Here is a 17,882-nt window from a genome sequence, read left to right on the forward strand (position 1 = left end):
AACTGGGGTGAAAAATAAATACATATTGAGTGGCTCATACAAATAGAGTTGTTGCTAGCCAAAGGTTACAGTACCATTTTATGACTTGAGGTATGGACAGAAAGATTTCTGTGCTTCTTTGGGACTCCCTGACAACATGCATGTACAGAAGACCTAAGTAAACACAGTAAAATTGGTATGTGTATTTGAAGACTTAGCTCACATTCTGTACCTGTAACAGAAATGCAGAAGCAGAAATAAGGAAAGCTTCAAACCTAAAGAAAAATTTACATCCTGTTCAGCAGAAATACCTGCCTTCTCCAATTCTAACTTGAAACCTTAGAGGTGAAGAGGAGCTGAAGTGAGATAGGCACCTGTAGAGACTGGATGTGACCTTAAATGAGCTCAAACATTGTGTAGAGTCTTTTTATTTTTGCTGCTCATGTCACAGGCCTGGGGTGCAGAGTCTCCCAATCTGGGCAACTAATACAGTGACTTAACGGAACTGGGGTGACCAAGTCAGATGTCTGTCATCTGGATGTGGACAGAGGCATGGCTGAAGTGTCCTGTCAAAAGGGCAGCATCATAATTTAACCATAAAAATTAGCAAATGCTTAAAAATTTCGGAAACAAAAAGCTTCCTGGGATACTAGAGATACGAAAGCAGCAGAATGGGGGCCTTGTTCACTTGTAAGACTCAGCAGCTGGCTGGGGCCCTCTCTGACCTCCCTGAAAGGGGAAAGAAGTCAAACGTGCTGGCTTGAGAGGTGTTCTCCTTCCACCCTCAGCTCTGTCAGACTCTGCTGGAATTTATGCATTCCTCCTCCCTAGCCTCCCACCCCTAAATATAGAGGTAGCTCTTCCAGTTCTTCACAGCTACAACGACATAATAAAATCTCAGACGGGAGGGGGGAAGCTCCCGTAGGATAACCCCCGGCGGGTTACAGAGCGCCTTTGGGGCAGGTTTTATGCACAGGATAGGTGCCCTTTCTCACGCGGGGGCACCTCTGGCCCCCACGGCGCTGCCCACCCCGCCCCGCTCCCCCCGCGCCGGGCGTGCGGAGCGGCCCCGCCTCCGCCTCCCGTTAGGTGGCGCTACAGACTTTGCAACCACGTGTACTGAGCGAGGGGAAAAGGAATAACAATAATAAAAGAAATAACCCTCTTGTTGTCCGAAAGGCGGGGAGTCGGCCCCGCGGCGGGCCTGGGGGAAGCGGGGCTCAGTGTCGGGATGCCCTTTCCCGAGGGCAGGCCCGGGGTTTTCTCAGCCCCGCGGCGGCTGCCGGGCTTGTCCCTCGGGAGTCACAAGGGCAAAGTCGGGGGCAAGTGGGCGAGCGGGGGCCGGAGGAGCCGTCCTTCCTAGCGGGGAACACCCTGTCAGGGGAGCGGAGGAGGCGCCGGCCGGTTCCCAACCGGGGAGCTGGGCGAAACCCACACGCAGTGTCTCGTCCCTCCCCTGCGTTACTTCTCCTTTCCAAAAAGCTGCTCGTGCAATGTCCACAACCTGCCTGTGCTCTGATGTCTGGGTGTTTGATGAGTCCCACGCCTTCCCCCCAGACGCTCTTTTTTTTTTTTTTTTTTTTTTTTTTTTTTTTTTTTTTTTGGAGGGGGTGGTCCCGCGTTTCACCTCGGTGTAGAACCCTGAAAGTTTTTGGGCAGCCGGTCAGTGGCTGCCCCGGGGGCCCGCCGGAGCGAGGCTGCCCTGGGTGTGTAGGTCTGCAGCTCGCCCATCCCGGCCGAGGACAGGAGGGATAGGTCGGTGTATGAAACTGCTGCTCCTCAACTCACTAAGTCCATGAGCGAGTATTCAGCCGGGCTCCTCGGGCCGGTCCCAGCCGGGCCGCTGGGCGTGTGGGCGATCACCTTAAGAGGGGATTAGGGCTGTCCAGGTGCAAAGGCCGCCGCCACAAGCCTCTCCCGTGCCCGCCATCGGGCTGTGAACTTTCCAGTGGGGTAAGTTCTCCTTTAAGAAAGCGAACTGTTCCTTATGCATATTTAAGGTGTTTGTCTGCAGTGCCCAGCTGACGAGGGGCTGGAGGCTCACACGCGGGACCCGAGCTTTGGAGGAGTAAGTCATCCCCACTTTAAAGGCGCCCTCTGCCAGGGCTCCAGTTGGGAGCTCCTTGCCATTGCCCTAAACATATGTAAGTCAGAAAGGGGGGGAGGGGGGGGGAGCTGGGGAGACGGAGGGGGGAGACTGAGCCTATTTAGGGAGATGGGTAGGGTATTTAGGTAGCTTCCACCACCAACATCCCCCTTCCCGCAAGTGCCCCCCCCCCCCCAAAAAAAAAAAAAAAAAAAAAAAAAAAAAAGAAGAAGCAAAAACCCTTGTCCTTGGATTTTCAAAAACCATTCAAAACAATTTATTATTATTATTTTTCGCCCAGCCTAGGGTCTCCTGCCCCCCTCAGCACGCCTGGATCAATGAGGTTTCCAGACTTCCTCCCTCTCTTTGCCCTTCCCGAGAGCGCTTTGCTGGGGGCGCAGGTGTGCTGTGAGGAGCGGAGAGGAGCCCCGGAGGGTAAGTGAACCCCTCGCTTCAGCCGGGGGGCAGCAGGAGACCCCTCACGTCACCCGCGGATCAGAGGACTCCTCCGTCGCACCGGGGGTGGGATCCCGGACGAGCAGGGGGAGCCTTCCAGGGATGCGAGTGCCTTGGAAAAGCCCCCTCCATAGCCAGGCACTCAGCCACCCCCGCGCCTGTGCACTTCTGTTCGTGTGTGCCAAACGACAAAGTGAATGTGAGGGTCAGGCTGCTGAGCTTCCCCTGCAGCTCAAAGGGGAAGGAGCAACTTTCAGTGCTCTGCTCTTAGTGGTTTCCTGCCTTTTAAAGTGAACTTGTTCTAGTGTGTTATTCAAAATGCGGTTCAGTAGTTATGCCTTCAAATTAAGTTGCTTCTCGGTCCTCATAGGGAAAAGAGACATGTGTCCTCAATTGTATAGTATATATATATTAAAAAAAAAATCTACTAGGTACTTTATGATTCCATCTGGAGAAATTAAAAGCCCAGAGCTGTAATGTTTATTCTTACATAGTTTACAAAAAAAGGGGGAAATGTGTGAGACACATGTCTCCAAATATAACCAAAAGTGCTTTCCCTTCTGGTTAAAAAGTTGCATGCAAATGTTTTCATTTTAACACTCCCTGCCACCTGTACTTCTCAGGGAAACTTTTCTTGGCGTTAGTGAAGAAGTACCAGTAGTACTTATTAATTAATTAATTATTATTATTATTATGGCTGCTGAATTGACTTAAAGTGCTTTGGAGGCGAAACTGATCCATGTTAATCAGTTACAATTAATTGTGTTTCAGCTGCTGTTTCAAACACAGTTTCAAAGACGAAGGCGAGAAGGCTGTGCATGGGGTATGGGGAAGGGGTGATCCGGAGACTGTCCCCGGCCCGCGGCCCCCTTGCTCGGACATCTCCTCCTGGCCTGCAGGAACCGAAGTAATGCTGTCCCGGTGCCCGCGTTAGGTCACACAAAGGTGCGAGGGGCAACTTAGGTAACAAACTCCTCTTTCTCCTACCAAAAGCTGCAAACATTAAGAGAGTCTAGGATTTAGGACCGCAGCCCCGCAGGGAAATTTCCCTCAGGAGTTGCCATTTACGGGGAGGGCAGCGGGCGTAGGCTTTGCTGTGCCGTCCCTGCTTGGCCGCTTTGGTCAGGGCTTTTGTGTTGGCGGCGGGGAAAGGGAGGCAGCGGTGGCAGCGGGGCCGGAGGGGTCCACAGAGCCCTCCCGCGGGGGGGCGACTGCATCCCGCGTCCAGGAGCATCTGGGGAGAGGGAAGCCGGGGAAGAGAAGAAAATAGCTCCCCGAGGGGACAAGCGACAGCTGGGCCGGGCTCTGTGAATGCCAGGGAGGCCAGAGGGGCGGCCGCAGGGCCGAGGGCAGGACAAGGCGGGTGGCGCAGACGGGCGGCCCAGACGCCGAGGGGAGGGAGGGCTGTTCCCTGCCGTGCCGCTCCCCGGCCGCCCCGCCGCCGGCGGGACCTGTGTGCTGGGGGTGCCGGGCGGGCTCACCAGGGAAAGCTGGGACGAGCAAGGCCCGGGAGAGGCGTTGAGGCAGCCGGGCAAAGCCTGGGAAAGCTCCCAGGGCCGATGTGCCGAGGCCAGGGAGGCCCGAGGGCCGCCGTTTGGACGGCCGGTGACAGGGCGGCCCGTGTGTTCCCAGCACGGCGGCTGCAGGGGAGCAGCCCCTCCCTCCACGAGGGCTGGAAGGCGAAAGCGGAGCGGGCACGGGCTCAGCCGGACCGAGCGACAGCTGGGGTCGACCTGGCCGGGCCGGGGGCCGCGCACCGGCTGCTCGCACCCCCGGTGGGAACTGGTGGCGGGGAGGAGCTGGAGACAAACTTCTCGTCTTTTGCCAGGCAAACGGGATTTTCCACAATGATAATGACCTTTCTTCACAAAAGTTAGGGGTGGGAGAGAGGGAGAAGTGGCGGTTCTCCCTGGCATGGGCACCTCACCCTTGCCCTGCCTGTCCCTTGGCCTCGGGGAATGGGCCCGTCCCAGGAGGCACCAGGCATCATCAAGCTTGTCCTTAGAGATTTACACATCGCAAAAGTAAAGCTCTCCCCTGCCAGAGCCTTCAATGTGACTTTTTTTTTTTTTTTTTTTTTTTTTTTTTTTTTTTTTTTTTTTTAATGTGCCAGTCCGCAGAAAGGCAATTGGAAAACTCTATTCCCTCCCATCCTCTCTGGAATTGTGTTGCTGGGATTTTTTTGAGGTTTGTTTTTGATTTTTTTTTTTTTCTTCTCTCACTCCAGCTCTTTCTCAAAGACTCCTTCCTTCTTCTCTCTCTCGCCTTTTTTTTTTTTTTTTTTTTTAAATTCCTCTTTATCCCATTGATTCTGCTCAGCTTTTGCTTAAAGATGAGCAAGGAAAAAGTCAAACCACTCTATCCTATATGTGCCAACGGACCTTTCTTGGAGAAAATAAAACAAACAAAACCCTTTTTACCTGCAATAGAAGATAGTGTACAGAATTATCCACCACCCCCTCCCGCCCCCCGTCCTATATCGAATGCAGCTGTAATTAATTGAAATTTGTGGGAAGAGATGCGTTTTCCACGTGTGAACCGAACAGCTAAGGTCGGTCGGGTAGACAGGACACCTCGTTCCTGCTCATCACGGGTGGAATCGTTTTCTCCAGCTGGGATGGGTGGTGCTGCAGGTCTCGCAGAGGTGCAGAACACAAATCTTAGGTTCTTGTATATCACAAAAGCAGGCTTCGTTGGATGAAACACCCATATTAGCCAACTTTCTCTCTCTCTCTCCCTAGTTTTATTTATTTTCCTTGGATGCGGGACCGAGGTGGTCAAAACCAAACAAAAGCACTTACATTCGTGTCGGCACTTTGTCGTCGGGGCAGCACCCGCATTAGATTATTGCCGGGGATTTATTTGCATGCAGCTGCAAACCCACAGCCCGGCTGCTGACCGCTGCGCATAAAGGGCTGCCGGGGCCGGCCCCTGCCCGGCCGCCGCGGCTCCCGGTGGGAACACGGCCCGGGGGCCGGGGCAGGGGGAGGATTTGGGAGTGGGTTTGCTCCCGACACGGCCCGGGGGGATGGTCGCAGAGCCGGCAGCAGCAGCAGGGTCCCCAGCGCAGGCAGAGGCTGCAGGTGCGGGGGATGGGGGAGGCGGGGGCGGCGCCAGCCCACAGCCCCCCTCCTCGCCACCCGGCTCGCCCCAAAGGCAGCCGCAGCTCCCACTGGCCTTGCTCACAAGCACATCCGAGAAAAGCTTTCCCTAATGCCTGTGTCCCGGGGAAAACAAAAAGGACCGGTGGCGGATCCTCGGGATTTCTCAGAGCTGTTTTCAGTGCTTTGAAATCTGCAGTACTGTTCGATGTTCTTTCCCCCCCACCTCTTCCCTCTCTCCGGCCCAGTAGCGTTTGACGAGGGAGGTATTAACTTTTGAAGCAAGGGCTTTAGGTTCAAACTACAGCTACCCGCTGTATGCCTCTCCCCTCCCCACACAGGGGCACGACGCGAGGATGGATTTGGTTGCATGGAATCGATGTAAATGTCTCCTCAGGCCTCCCTCTACCTCGGGCTATGCTACCAAGTCTCCTTCATCTTCTCCCGGAGAACCCGGTGAAGGCGCGGGGTTCCTGGAGTTTGAACTGGAGCAAAACCTGCCTCCCAAGCGGGGCCGGCTCGGGGACTCCTCTTGAGGGGAAGGAGGGGGTCAAACCAGCCATCCACAAGCACAGGGGGACTTCTGCCCGACCCTCTGCTCCGACGGCCAGCATGGGACTATAGGAGAAGGGGAAGAAAAACTGAGTTCGGGGAACTTAATGATGTGTCAGAGGAAAGAGATGTTCCCACTCCATGCAGACTCCTTCCACTGGGCCTGAGCAGGGGAGGCCCCTCCGGCCTTTTCTGCCAAACACAGGGGGCTGTGGAGCGCGAGGGAGGGCAAGGTCGGGCGGGCGGAAAACCGGCCCAGGAGGGAGAAGCTGGAAGGGCAAAGGGGATACACAGACACACAGAGGGTCGCGTTCGCTCCTCGCACCCCCACAGCGATGCGCGGAGATGTCGCGCTGCCCCTTGGCCAGGCCACCCCGCCGCAGAGGGGGAATCCCTGCGTGCGGACGGGCCGGGGGCGGGCACGGCCGGGCGGCCGGAGGGGACCCCACCCCGCCGGGCCGCCCCATCGGACGCCGAGACCCCCGAGCGCGGCCCGGTCGCGGCAGGGATCCGGCCGGGCCACGCAGGCACGGGAGGGGGTGTCTCCAACCCCACGCCTCGAGAAAACTGGGGAATAAGAGGCTGGAGTGCTTGTGCAAATTAGGATACTCCCGCAGGCTACAGTGGGCAGCGCTTGAGGGGAGCAGGTCAGTAACACCAGTGGCCAGGGAAAGCGCGGGGAAAGGCAGGAAGGGATGAAACCATTCACGGTCTCCTTGCGGACCCGGTGTGTTGTCATCTTTGTTTTGGGTGTGTTGTTTTGTTTTGCAGGAGATTGGGACAATAGCTGGAGTGGATTATTCATTCCCGTAGGCAATACTTCCTTGTATGGGCTTCAGGATGCAGTTGGAAGCTTGGGAACAAAGCGGGCATCGAATGTCAAGGTAACTGGTCCCCTTCCTTTGTTTATGCTATTGTTAATAACGGGGCTCACTCAGCCCTGGTCTCAGCCGTGCTGTATGGCATTAATATTGACTTGAGAGAATAGGCAGGGCAATTAAAAACCAAACCCAGAACAACAGCAGTATCCAGCCCAAGCCCAGTTCTTCAGGTAAAACATGCCTCTTCTGGGCTACTGAGAATGTTACAGTAGTCTTGCCTGGTATTCACAGAAACACACACACCCTTCATAAAATTAAACACATCCCTATGCAGCATTAACACGGAGAGGAGACACCGTAACCCTGTCCTTCAGTACAAAATCAAAAGGGAAAGGGCATTATTTTCAAATGCAGGAGGGAACTCTCATCAGGATAAAAAAAATTAAAGAAACTAATGAAATTATTATTTTAATTGTGATAACTTAAAAGTAGCAGAAACCTGAGCATTTATTGACTAATTTTCTTCTTCTCGAGGTAGCGGATGGTATTTAAAGTTCAACATTTCACACAGCTTCTTGTTTAGTTTAATTTCCTCAACAATCTAGGTAATTTCAGCAAACCGAGTTAAAAATTTTGGTACACAACTGAGTATGGATCTGCATAAAATAGAGAAGGTGAGAGAACTGGGGAAAGGATGTTTTATTATTTTAAGAAGAGAAGGGAGTGCATGTTTGCATGTGTGTGTGGATGCATATGTGTGAGAGAGAGTGAGAAACAAATCTCACCTCTGAGGTTTGCACCTTACATTTGATCTGTAGCTTTAGTGTGGACTCTGAAACAAATATCTATTAGATTTCTCTGAAAAATATCCCACTCAGGCAGACAGACCCCTGTTTTGAATGAGAAGTCCAGGTGATGAAAGAAATGTATGTTATTCCAGAACAATTCTTTTTTTTTTTTTTTTTTTCCTAGAAAGATTAATTTCATCTCTCCTATCCTGGGCCCATTTTCTGTCAGTGAAGGGATATAATAATGATCAATGCCCAGCCCTTCTCATATCTTTTGTACCTGGCAAATATTTGTAATGTTTTGATTATGGAGGGGAGGTGAAGAGATGAGCCCAATCTCAGCTTCAAAGGATCCTCATGAGCACTCACACAGAGGGACAAAAAATCCAAACAACCAAGCCAACCTGTTTAGAAGACCTTCCAGCCCAAAACTCTACAGTCATGCAGTTAGTTTTTGTATTTTTCCTGTCTGCTTGATGAAAGAGTCTACATACATCAGGCTATGTGGATTTATGCGACCAGCTCTGGGTGTACATTAGTACTCCAGTTGAAAATCGAACCTGGAGTTGTTGAGCAAACAGTTCCTGCTTGACTGTAGTGTGGACTGAATGCTGTCTAGTCAGCTGTATGGAGCAGTGGCAGGGAAGCAGCTCCAAGTATTTCCAAAACTAATAATAACAAAAGGTTACTATATATAAAATGTTTATACAGCCCATATTCCCTCAACTTGTTTAAATTTCGGTTTGATGCACATAAATATAGCAGACATACCTGGTTTCCCATTAGCCAGTCCCCGCTTTTTAAAATCAATTCATTTCAGTCTGAAAGAATGGCCCCATATGCAAGACAGTCAACAACCCTTTGACTTTCTCCACTCAGTGTGGACCTCAGGAAGAAATAGCATCTGTCTTTGTCATTTCACATGCTTATCGCAGTGCCTTGACATTGTGTTTTAAGAACAGGCCTACTACCAGGGAGGGTAACAATCCCCAGCTGGTTCCCCCTTTCTAATCCATTTTCCCCCTTCTCATCTTAGGCTCCTTTTGAGGAAGAAATAGTTCTGCTGGGACCCCATGCCTGGACTTTGGAGGGCATGATGCAGTGGTCTGATATGAAAGCAGTTTCTCTGCAGATGGAAACTCTTCTCTGTATCTTATGCCTTGCAAGAAAGGCAGCGAGGGCATGCTTGAAGTAACCAAGGATCTGGCATCAAGCCTGACAATCCACTTCACACTATGTGAAGGAAAGTTTGTTCCAAACCACATACTTTGTGGTGCTCAATACTGGTATCAAACTAGTTTGAACTGTCCCAGGTCTAAAATAAAGATCTCCATTGTGGTACCCCAGTGAGCTTGTCTTGCTAAACCTTCCCTGTTTATGTTGAAGGTACAGAGCTGATGTAATGCTGTCTTTTCACCCACGGATGGGTGCAATCGGAACAATTCAGAAAAGTTCTGTTTAGCTTTTTTCCCCTTGTAGTTGAAAAAATGCCAGCTATCAGAAACAAGTCTATGTTTGAAGGTACAGTTTTCAACATGCGAGTGGGAAACATATGTAGTGGCACTATTCGACAGCTTTGTAAGGGCTGTGCTCGATTTTGGCTTTTAATCTCAACTTTGTTAGAAAGAGATGTAAAACGGAATGGAACCTGATTATTTGTGCTATAGCCTTGTGATGCTCATCCTATAACTGTTGGGGAGAGAAGCAAAACACTGGTAAAGCTTTAGGTGAGCCTGAGTTTCAGGGGGACTCTAGTCTTCACAGGTTCTCACTTCACTGCCTTTCTTCCCTTAGTATTTGTTACATGGGATTTTTTTTTTTTTTTTTTTTTTTTGTCTGCTGTTCTACATTTTAAAGTGAGTACAGACTCAATCCTGCTGAGAGAGCTACCTCCATCACAAGCTCACGTTTGGAAAATGCCTACCCACTTCGACTGCCCCCCTTCAAGTCATCGTCCCCCTTTCAGGGGAGAAAAGAAAACCTTAAAAGAGAAAGAGAGAAGCGGGGGTGGAGGACCCCTGATTCCTCAGTGACCTGCATAGCTCGGACAGACCTCCAAGATCCCCTCCGCCTCCTGCAGACAAGCCCCGACGGAGGCAAAACCCCCAGATGCCTGAACTTTTAACGTGGCTTTGCGTTTATACAATTCAGGCTCAATTTTAGCAGTCTCGGGGGGCGGAGGGGGGGCGGGGGATGCGACAAGGGAGAAGAAAGTTTGGATTAACTCTTTGTCGCTAAAAAATCCCCACAGCCCAAATCCCCAGCCATCAGCAAAAGCGCCCAGCGTCCCCGGCAGCCGGTGCCCTCCCGGCACACACCGGCGGTGGCTGGCAGGGAGGAGCAGCCCCAGCCCTGGCTGCCGGCACCTGGCCGTGCCCCGGGGCTCCCCTCGCTGCCCCGAGGAAGGGCTGCCCCCCTCCGAACGCTGCAGGCCGGCCTGGGCTCTGCGGGGCTGGCAGGGAAGTTTTTTGGTACCGCTAAAGGCATACACATATACACACACACAAATATATATATATACACATACACACACATATATCTATATCTATATATATATCTCATACACACACGTCTTTATATATAGATTTATATGTAGGTGGCTAGTCTATGTTTAAATTATTCTATCTATACACACAGTCCTCCTCTGATGAGGTCATTCTCCCATATATATGAGATTGGGTGTAAGATGCCAGAATCTAACGCCAAGATCTTATCTCTGCTGATCTAAAAGCAATATAAAGTAAATGTTAGCAGAAGGGGAAATAAATTTTGGAGAGAAACATTCAACAAGGTGTCCCTGAAGGCTTTTCCCCCGCCCTCCCCAGCCGATGTACCCACGCACTTTATGCCAAAGAGAGCCATTTCTGCACAAGAGACTCTTGCTTCAGAGCAAGGACAGACTGCACCCTGCACCGTGGGTCTGTGCCTGGCAGGGGCTGCACCTTGACATTTTTAATCCCCTCTTCCCTTTCCCGAGCAATGTTCTCCTCTCTAATGCGCTAATCGGCTGCAGCTTATTTATTTTTTTTTTCCCTGCGGCTCCAAATGTCTTAATTTTTTTTTTTTTTTTTTTTTTTTTTAATTTCAGGAAACTCAAAACGGAAGGGGGGATGCTACTTGAAAGTATGACTCAAAAAAAAAAAAAAAAAAAAAAAAAAAAAAAAAAAAAAAAAAGGTTTTGCTTTGCAGCCATCAGTAGCACCAGGAGACAGCTCCATTAAAAAAGTAGTTTTCCACTGCTCTTGAAAAGCCGTTATTTTTTACATCGCTTTTAGGAAGATAGATTAACAAAACATCACATTTCAAGCCACTCTGATCTGTAATTAAATGGAGGAGCCGGTTTGTATTCTCCTATGGCTTTTACAGAAGTTGCAGTGATCCAAAGTCAGGTTGCTGTGTCAGAGTGGCATTTTTATTAATGAGAATACAAAAAGCTTGCATATTCTTAGCCCGGCTTGAATTTAGTTGCTAAGCAACCGCTGTATGGTAATTCATCCGCGAAATTTAAATCTTGGAGAAAGGATTCAGCGTTTTGCTGAATGGTCGCCACGAGGAAAACAACTTGTGGGACCCGCGGCAGCTGCGGCCGCGGCCCCGCGCCGCCCGCCCGCTCCCCCGGGCCGCCCGCCGGGGACGGAGGGCAGACGGGCAGCGGGGCCGCCCCGTCGGCGCTGCCCCGGCCCGGCCCGGCCTTCCACGAGCGGGGAAAGGCGGCACCGGCGTTTCCCGACGCGTGGCGAGGCCCGAAGCCCGCTGCAGCCACCCCGGGCTGGGGAGGGGTCCGGGGGACCTGAGTCCCGTCGCAGCCCCGAGGGCGAGGCCCCGTGGGCACCACCGCGGCCCCGGCTGCTCCTTTGGTGTCGGGTAGGACAGGACGGGCGGCCTTTCCCCGTTCGGCCTTCACCCCTTAGCTTTTTGTGTTGCCAAAGCCTCTCAACCAAAGAACTCCCTACTGCTGTGTCATTGACACTGCGGGGCCGCTGCCGCCCTCCTCTCCCCTCGCTCCCGCCGCCTATTGAGGGCTGCGCCCGCTCCATTGTGCCAAACTGCAACTGAAAACACCGATGGGGCAATAACCACCTCCCTGCATCTCCTCCGGTCGCTCCATCCAGCCACCCATACCCATCCCTCTCGCCAGAGGCGACCAAACTCCTCGCCAACTCTGGCATTAGCAAAATGAGGCTCTGTCCTCGAGTGCTCGCCCCACGCCTGCCTCCGAGGTCGGGACTTGTTGCATCCCTTCTAGAGTTTGATTAATTACCCTGGACCTTAAGCAAACTAAAGTACATGTGGCGAAGAAGCTCACGCCTACAGTTTGGTCCTGCAGCTTGCCAGTTACAGAGATAATCTCTACACTCGCTTCCAAATCGGAATGTGCATCTCTGTGCTTCAGAAAGGTATCCCTGTATAAGTATATAGAAGTATCGATTTTGCTGTAACTTGAAGATGTTTATCATTTATTACAAAAATAAACGAATAAATACAACAATGTATTGTTGTTTTCAACAGGATAAATATTTTACAAATATATAATTTAAAAAAACCCAAATTTAATTGTTAAAGTTATTTAAAATAGTACACTTATTGATAAAATTATCAATAGTATATACTGCATTTAATATTAGAACCAATTATTCTCTAAACGTTCCATTTAAAACCATTCATACAAAACAAGTTATGAGCATTGTAATGTGCAAACACGAGTCACTACATTAAAGCATGAGGATTCTGTAAAGATCACTTTCTGATAGGAACTGCTGCGTTTCTAAACCAAGTAGAGCTCTCTGCTAAATTTCGGAAAATACTCAGACCAACAGCAGTGACGTGACTATTTTAAATACACCTGAAAATGATTTATTCTGTACAGACTCGACAGGGGAAGGATGGGATGTGAGTGAGAAGACTGGGGCGTAATAGAGGACCGCAGAATATGAAAATGTAAACTATAAATAATCACATCTCGGGATTACCCAGTCTGATCAAACATAACTTTGTAAAACATTTGGCTTTCCTTTAGGCAGGAAAAAAAAAAAAAAAAAAAAAGAAAAAAAAAAAAGAAAAAAAAAAAAAAAAGAGTAAGGAAAACGATGCCGACTCTATTACCAAGCACAGAACACTGATATTATAAATGAATACAATTACTAAATTCATTAAGAGATCTGGCGATATATAACAATATTTTCATTATTTACACGTGTAACAATATAACCCTTAGCGCAAACCCTCTCACTTATTATCTACCTCTCGCTATCTCAGAGACTCACAACCCTGAAATTCCTAAATACATTCAAAGGATTCGGTTTCTCGGGGGCGGGGGAGGGGGCGGAGGGGTGGAGGGGCGGAGGGGGAGCGCCCATGGCCTCACTTTTTGTGCATAACAAGTCCACGGAACGGGCACATTTTGCCGGTCCCTCCGACCACACGTTACTCCTCCAGCCTAACCCCCGGCTTTTCGGAGGCAGCAACCCGCAAAGGTTGCCTTTTAATAGAAACCAGCGTGAAGCCTAACGTTAGCTCTTTGTTGCCATCCAAATCGAGTAACCAAATACCGCTCCGAAATTTAAATAGACTTTCTCCGCGGCTAATACAAGTGCTCCCCTTGGTGTGTGAAAACAGGATCCCACCTCACGTGTGACAGCGGTCCCCGGCCCCCGGAGGGAGCCCGGCCTGGCCGCCTGCTCGCCCGGCCCTTCTTCCCTCCCCAGCTGCAAAATTAGCCAGCAGCTTCTGCTAAAACGAACAAAAGAAATAGCGTCCTTTACCCTTTCGGGTTCTCTTTCCCTTTGTTGGGTTGCCTTCTTCCCCCGCCCCCCCCTCTTATTTCCTCCGTGTCAGTAGGGCCTTTCGGATTTCACAAATCAAACCGACGGTGATATTTACTACGAGCTGGTGTTAAAATAATGCATCCCGGTGCGCGGCTCCCAGGTTGGCTTTGATTTATGGACTGACACGGGGCCTATCTGAAAGGAAGAAATGCTTGTTGTTCCTACACCAGTTTTCTGGGGGTTTAACCCCTGCCTCAATAGCACGTAGAGAAGCACGGCAGAAGGGAGGGGGCGCGGAGGAGGAGAGGAAGAGGAAGGTGAGGAAGGAGCCACAGACGAGCTGGATCATAAAAGAAAACCTTATTCTCCAGTACACTATCGGTGGGGGCGGGTGGATGCGTTAGATGCAGCTCTCTACTCCCCACAACCTCCCCGCTGCAAAATGAAGGGAGTTGAGGCGGTCATTCAGTTGTCCCTACATTGCAATAAATTCTAGTGGATAAATATGACAGGTCAGCTCGTGCATCTATTGGCATCTCCAGCGTTACTGACACGCGCGTGTGTTTGCAAAGAAGGCATGGCAGCGCGTTGGCAAAGTGGAGGAGAAAACTAGACTACACCACTTCACACCCCACAGAAAAACCTTAAAACAACAACAACAGCCACAGCAACGGCAACAACAGAAACGGTGAACTAAGCAGACCGCACGCAGGATGCTGAAAGTATTATTCTATATATTCGATTAGAAAAAAAATTAAACGTACCTCTTCTTTAAATTATAAAGATAAATTAAATACAAATATTAATACATGCACAAAATGAGTAAAAATAAATTATAGCTCAGCTCCCCTTCTCCCTCTTTGCTCCCCCCGCACCTCCCCCCCGTCCAGCCTCAGTTTGGAAAGAGAGGAAACAAGAATGAACTTTTGGAAACATCCCTCTTAGCACTGGCCACGAGGGACCTGAGGACGCGCTCAGGTATCGCCCGCGCCCGAGTGCCAGCCTAGTGCGAGGCGCCAGAGCCCTTTCGGGGAGAAGGTGCCATTGGGAGAGCTCTAATGTCGCCGTCCCTCCCGGTGACACAGGGTGCCCGGGCCGATGGAAGGGACCGCGGACACGGCCGGGCGGAGGGGCGGCAGGGGCAGAGCCGCACGCCGGGCAGGCAGCAGCAGCAGGGGTGAGGCAAGGGCACTGCCGGGAGCACGGGCCCTGCAGCCGGCACCTCGGACACTCGGTATTCCTCTCACTTTAGCAGTATGGCCCTTCAGACAACTTTTTTTTTTTTTTTTTTTTTTTTTTTTTTGGACACAGTGTTTATGCATCAGACACAGACTATTTCATTCTAACAAATTTATTTTCTCAATCAGCTCTTACGGAATCACTACTCAAATTAAATTACAATCAAATTATCACATCAAAAGATACCCTTATTACCTAACAACTGTCCATATTTTCATTTCATTTTGATTTGTGCTCGTCTGAAAAAAACACGTAATACAAGATCTGGGGAAAAAATAAATTACCGTTTTGCAGCAGTTCATAGGTATTCTGAATAAAATATTAAAAGAAGTCATTTAATGAAAATATAAAGCAAATTTTTTTTTTTTTTTTAGATCAACAACGGATCTAACAATTCTATATTGCCGTCTTTTTGAAAAGTCTGTTTATTAAAACCTACCAAAAACACTGCTTGGAAATGGCAGTATTATATAATCACATCCACAGCACCCATTCAATCAAAGTTGGCAACGGATTTAGGAGAGGAGAAGTTCAGATAAGTGCAGCTGCAGATGCTCAGTCCTTCTAAATCCCTTTATCTGAATCAGTCCAGAAATAAAAAATAAAAATATTAATAAAAAAAATATTAGCAGTGGATTTTTTTATGACTCTTCCATGATGATTGGCAGCCGTCAGGAGCAGGACTTTGACAGCCCTAAATTATTTCCCTTTCTTTCCCTGGTTCCTTTAATTCATGCAAAGTCCTTCTACAGAGCTCGAACTTTAGGGACCAACAACCTCTCCTTCTCTCACCCTCCCCCTGGCGTCTGTCCCTCCCCCCTTTCTCCTCAGGGTCAGTCTTCTCCGCGTGCGGGCATTTATTTCCATATTTTTGTTCTATAGCTATACCTATATATATAGATAAATATATATATATGTATTTGCTTCCCTATTCAGCCTGCTTGTTTTTAGTGCTGTGTGCATTTTTTTTTTCCTGGAGAAAGTGGACCCTTTCATTTTGCAGAGTATATAGATATATAGATATATATGTTTTCAGAGTGGATGTCTGCCTTGCACCAAAATTCTACGGTTTGGCCAAGAAAAACAGGGTGCTGGAATGCAGCAGGCACCCTCTGATTAACCAGATTATTTTTCTTCTGCTTCCCTTTTTTTGATTGCTCCCATTGAAAAAAAAATAAAAAGAAGGAGAGAGAAAGGAGAAAAAAAAAAAAAGTTTCTGTGATTCATAGAAGAGAGCCCTTTTGGGGATGGGGGGAAGAGTGCGGGGGGGGGGAGGGGGAGGAGGGGAGAGGAGAAGCGAAGGAGCGCAGACAGTGGTGTTCCTTACTGCGAGAAGGGGATAATTTGGAGAAAAACAAAACTAAAAAATAAAATTAAAAAAGCCCCAGCCCACCCCCCAAGCCCTTTCCCCACAACCAACCAACCAACCCCCCGGCACATCTGCAGTTTTGGTGCATTATGCATCTCCACCCCGTTTTCCCAACACGGTCTAAACGCTCTCGCTCGGATCGACCTTCTCCACCGCTCCCTATTGGTATCGATCTTATATATATATAGATGCACGCATATATCCATATATATATAAACACAAGCAGTCTGAACGAGCCTGGATCGTGTGTGTGTGTGTGTGTGTGTGTGTGTGTGTGCGCGTGTCGGTGTGTGTGTGTGGTGCGGCCGTGCGCGGCGGGGCCGGGGCCGGTGGCGGTGCCGGTGGCGGTGCCGGCCCGGCCTGGCCCGCGCTGCCCCCGCGCTGCCCGGCCCGCCCGCGGTGCCCCTCACTGCACGCTGGTCTGCAGTCCGTGGTGAGGGGGCGGCGTGTCGGAGTTGACGGTGCCGACCTGGGAGTAGACATCGTCGGGGGTCTGCTGCTGGATCCCCGGGGGGGTCATCCGTTTCTCTTTCTGCCTCCGATTGCAAAACCAAACCCTGACCACCTCCTTCTCCAGCTGCAGGCTGTCCGCTAGGTTCGTAATCTCCTGGGCGGAGGGCTTGGGGCATTTCAGAAAGTGGCTCTCCAAGGCCCCCTTGACACTCACCTCGATGGAGGTCCGCTTCTTCCTCTTCCTGCCCTGGGCGGCGATCTTGTCGATGCTGGTGGGACTGCCCGTGGAAGAGTCGGCTTCCTCCAGCCACTTGTTCAACAAAGGCTTCAGCTTGCACATGTTCTTGAAGCTGAGCTGCAGGGCCTCGAAGCGGCAGATGGTGGTCTGGGAGAAGACGTTGCCGTAGAGGGTGCCCAGCGCCAGCCCCACGTCGGCCTGGGTGAAGCCCAGCTTAATCCGCCGCTGCTTGAACTGCTTGGCGAACTGCTCCAGGTCGTCGGAGGTCGGCGTGTCCTCGTCCGAGTGCGGGTCGTGGCTGTTGACGCCGCCGTGGTGCGGCGGGTGGTGCCCGGGGTGCTGGTGGTGGTGGTGGTGGTGATGCCCGGGGTGCTCGCCCAGCTCCGGCGTCTCGCCGCGCACCAGCCCCGGGTGCACCAGGCTCTGACCGCCGGGGGGGGGGCTCAGCATGCCGTTCACCGTGAACCCCCCGGGCTGCGAGTAGAGGAGCGACTGCTGCTGCTGCTGCCCGCCGGCCATGGAGGGTAGGTGGGCGGCCGCCGCCGCCCCCCAGGCCGCCGGGTGCCCCTGGTGCGGGGGGCCCAGGTGGGGCGGCCGGTGGTGCAGCGCCGCGCCCGAGTGCAGGTCGTCTCGTCCGCCGCTGCCCTTGACGTCGGGCGGCGGCGGCGGCTGCTGGGGGCTGCCCGTCATGCCCACGGGGCTGCCGGACCAGGGCGAGCCCGCTTCGGCGGCGGCGGCGGCGGCGGCGGCGGCGGCGGCGGCGGCGTGGGGCAGGGCTGTCACCCACTGGTGGGCATGGCTCAGCATATGGCCGCCGTTGCTGGCGGCCATGGCGCCCGGCATGAAGTCGCTCTGGACCATCTTGGCCGCCGGGTCGCCGCGGTAGCCGCCCGCCACCGAGGTGACGGCCACGCTCCCCGGCTGCATGCCGCCGCCGCCGCCGCCGCCGCCGCCGCCCGAGTCCGCGTGGACGATGGAGCCGGCCGCCAGGATGCCGTTGCCGGGGAGGTAGGGGTTAGAGGTGGCCGCGGCCAT

The 17,882-nt window shown here is 51.5% G+C and overlaps 2 protein-coding genes across 2 annotated transcripts; one reads left to right on the forward strand and one right to left on the reverse strand.

The window, feature by feature from the left end:
- Positions 1-1,938: 1,938 nt before the first annotated feature.
- LOC310905870 (uncharacterized protein) lies at positions 1,939-10,086 on the forward strand. The gene is made up of 4 exons (XM_083854648.1): positions 1,939-2,047; positions 2,367-2,500; positions 6,946-7,058; positions 8,820-10,086. Exons 2-4 carry the CDS (start codon positions 2,404-2,406, stop codon positions 8,976-8,978), a joined length of 369 nt encoding a protein of 122 aa, XP_083710774.1. The 5' UTR covers positions 1,939-2,047; positions 2,367-2,403; the 3' UTR covers positions 8,979-10,086.
- A 4,797-nt stretch (positions 10,087-14,883) lies between these two features.
- Positions 14,884-17,882, reverse strand: POU3F3 (POU class 3 homeobox 3; the record flags this gene model as incomplete). The annotated part of the gene is made up of 1 exon (XM_083854647.1): positions 14,884-17,882. One exon carries the CDS (start codon positions 17,880-17,882, stop codon positions 16,563-16,565), a length of 1,320 nt encoding a protein of 439 aa, XP_083710773.1. The 3' UTR covers positions 14,884-16,562.

The sequence above is a fragment of the Zosterops lateralis genome (genome assembly GCF_965231275.1).
Source record: "Zosterops lateralis genome assembly, chromosome: 2".
Classification (NCBI taxonomy): domain Eukaryota; kingdom Metazoa; phylum Chordata; class Aves; order Passeriformes; family Zosteropidae; genus Zosterops; species Zosterops lateralis.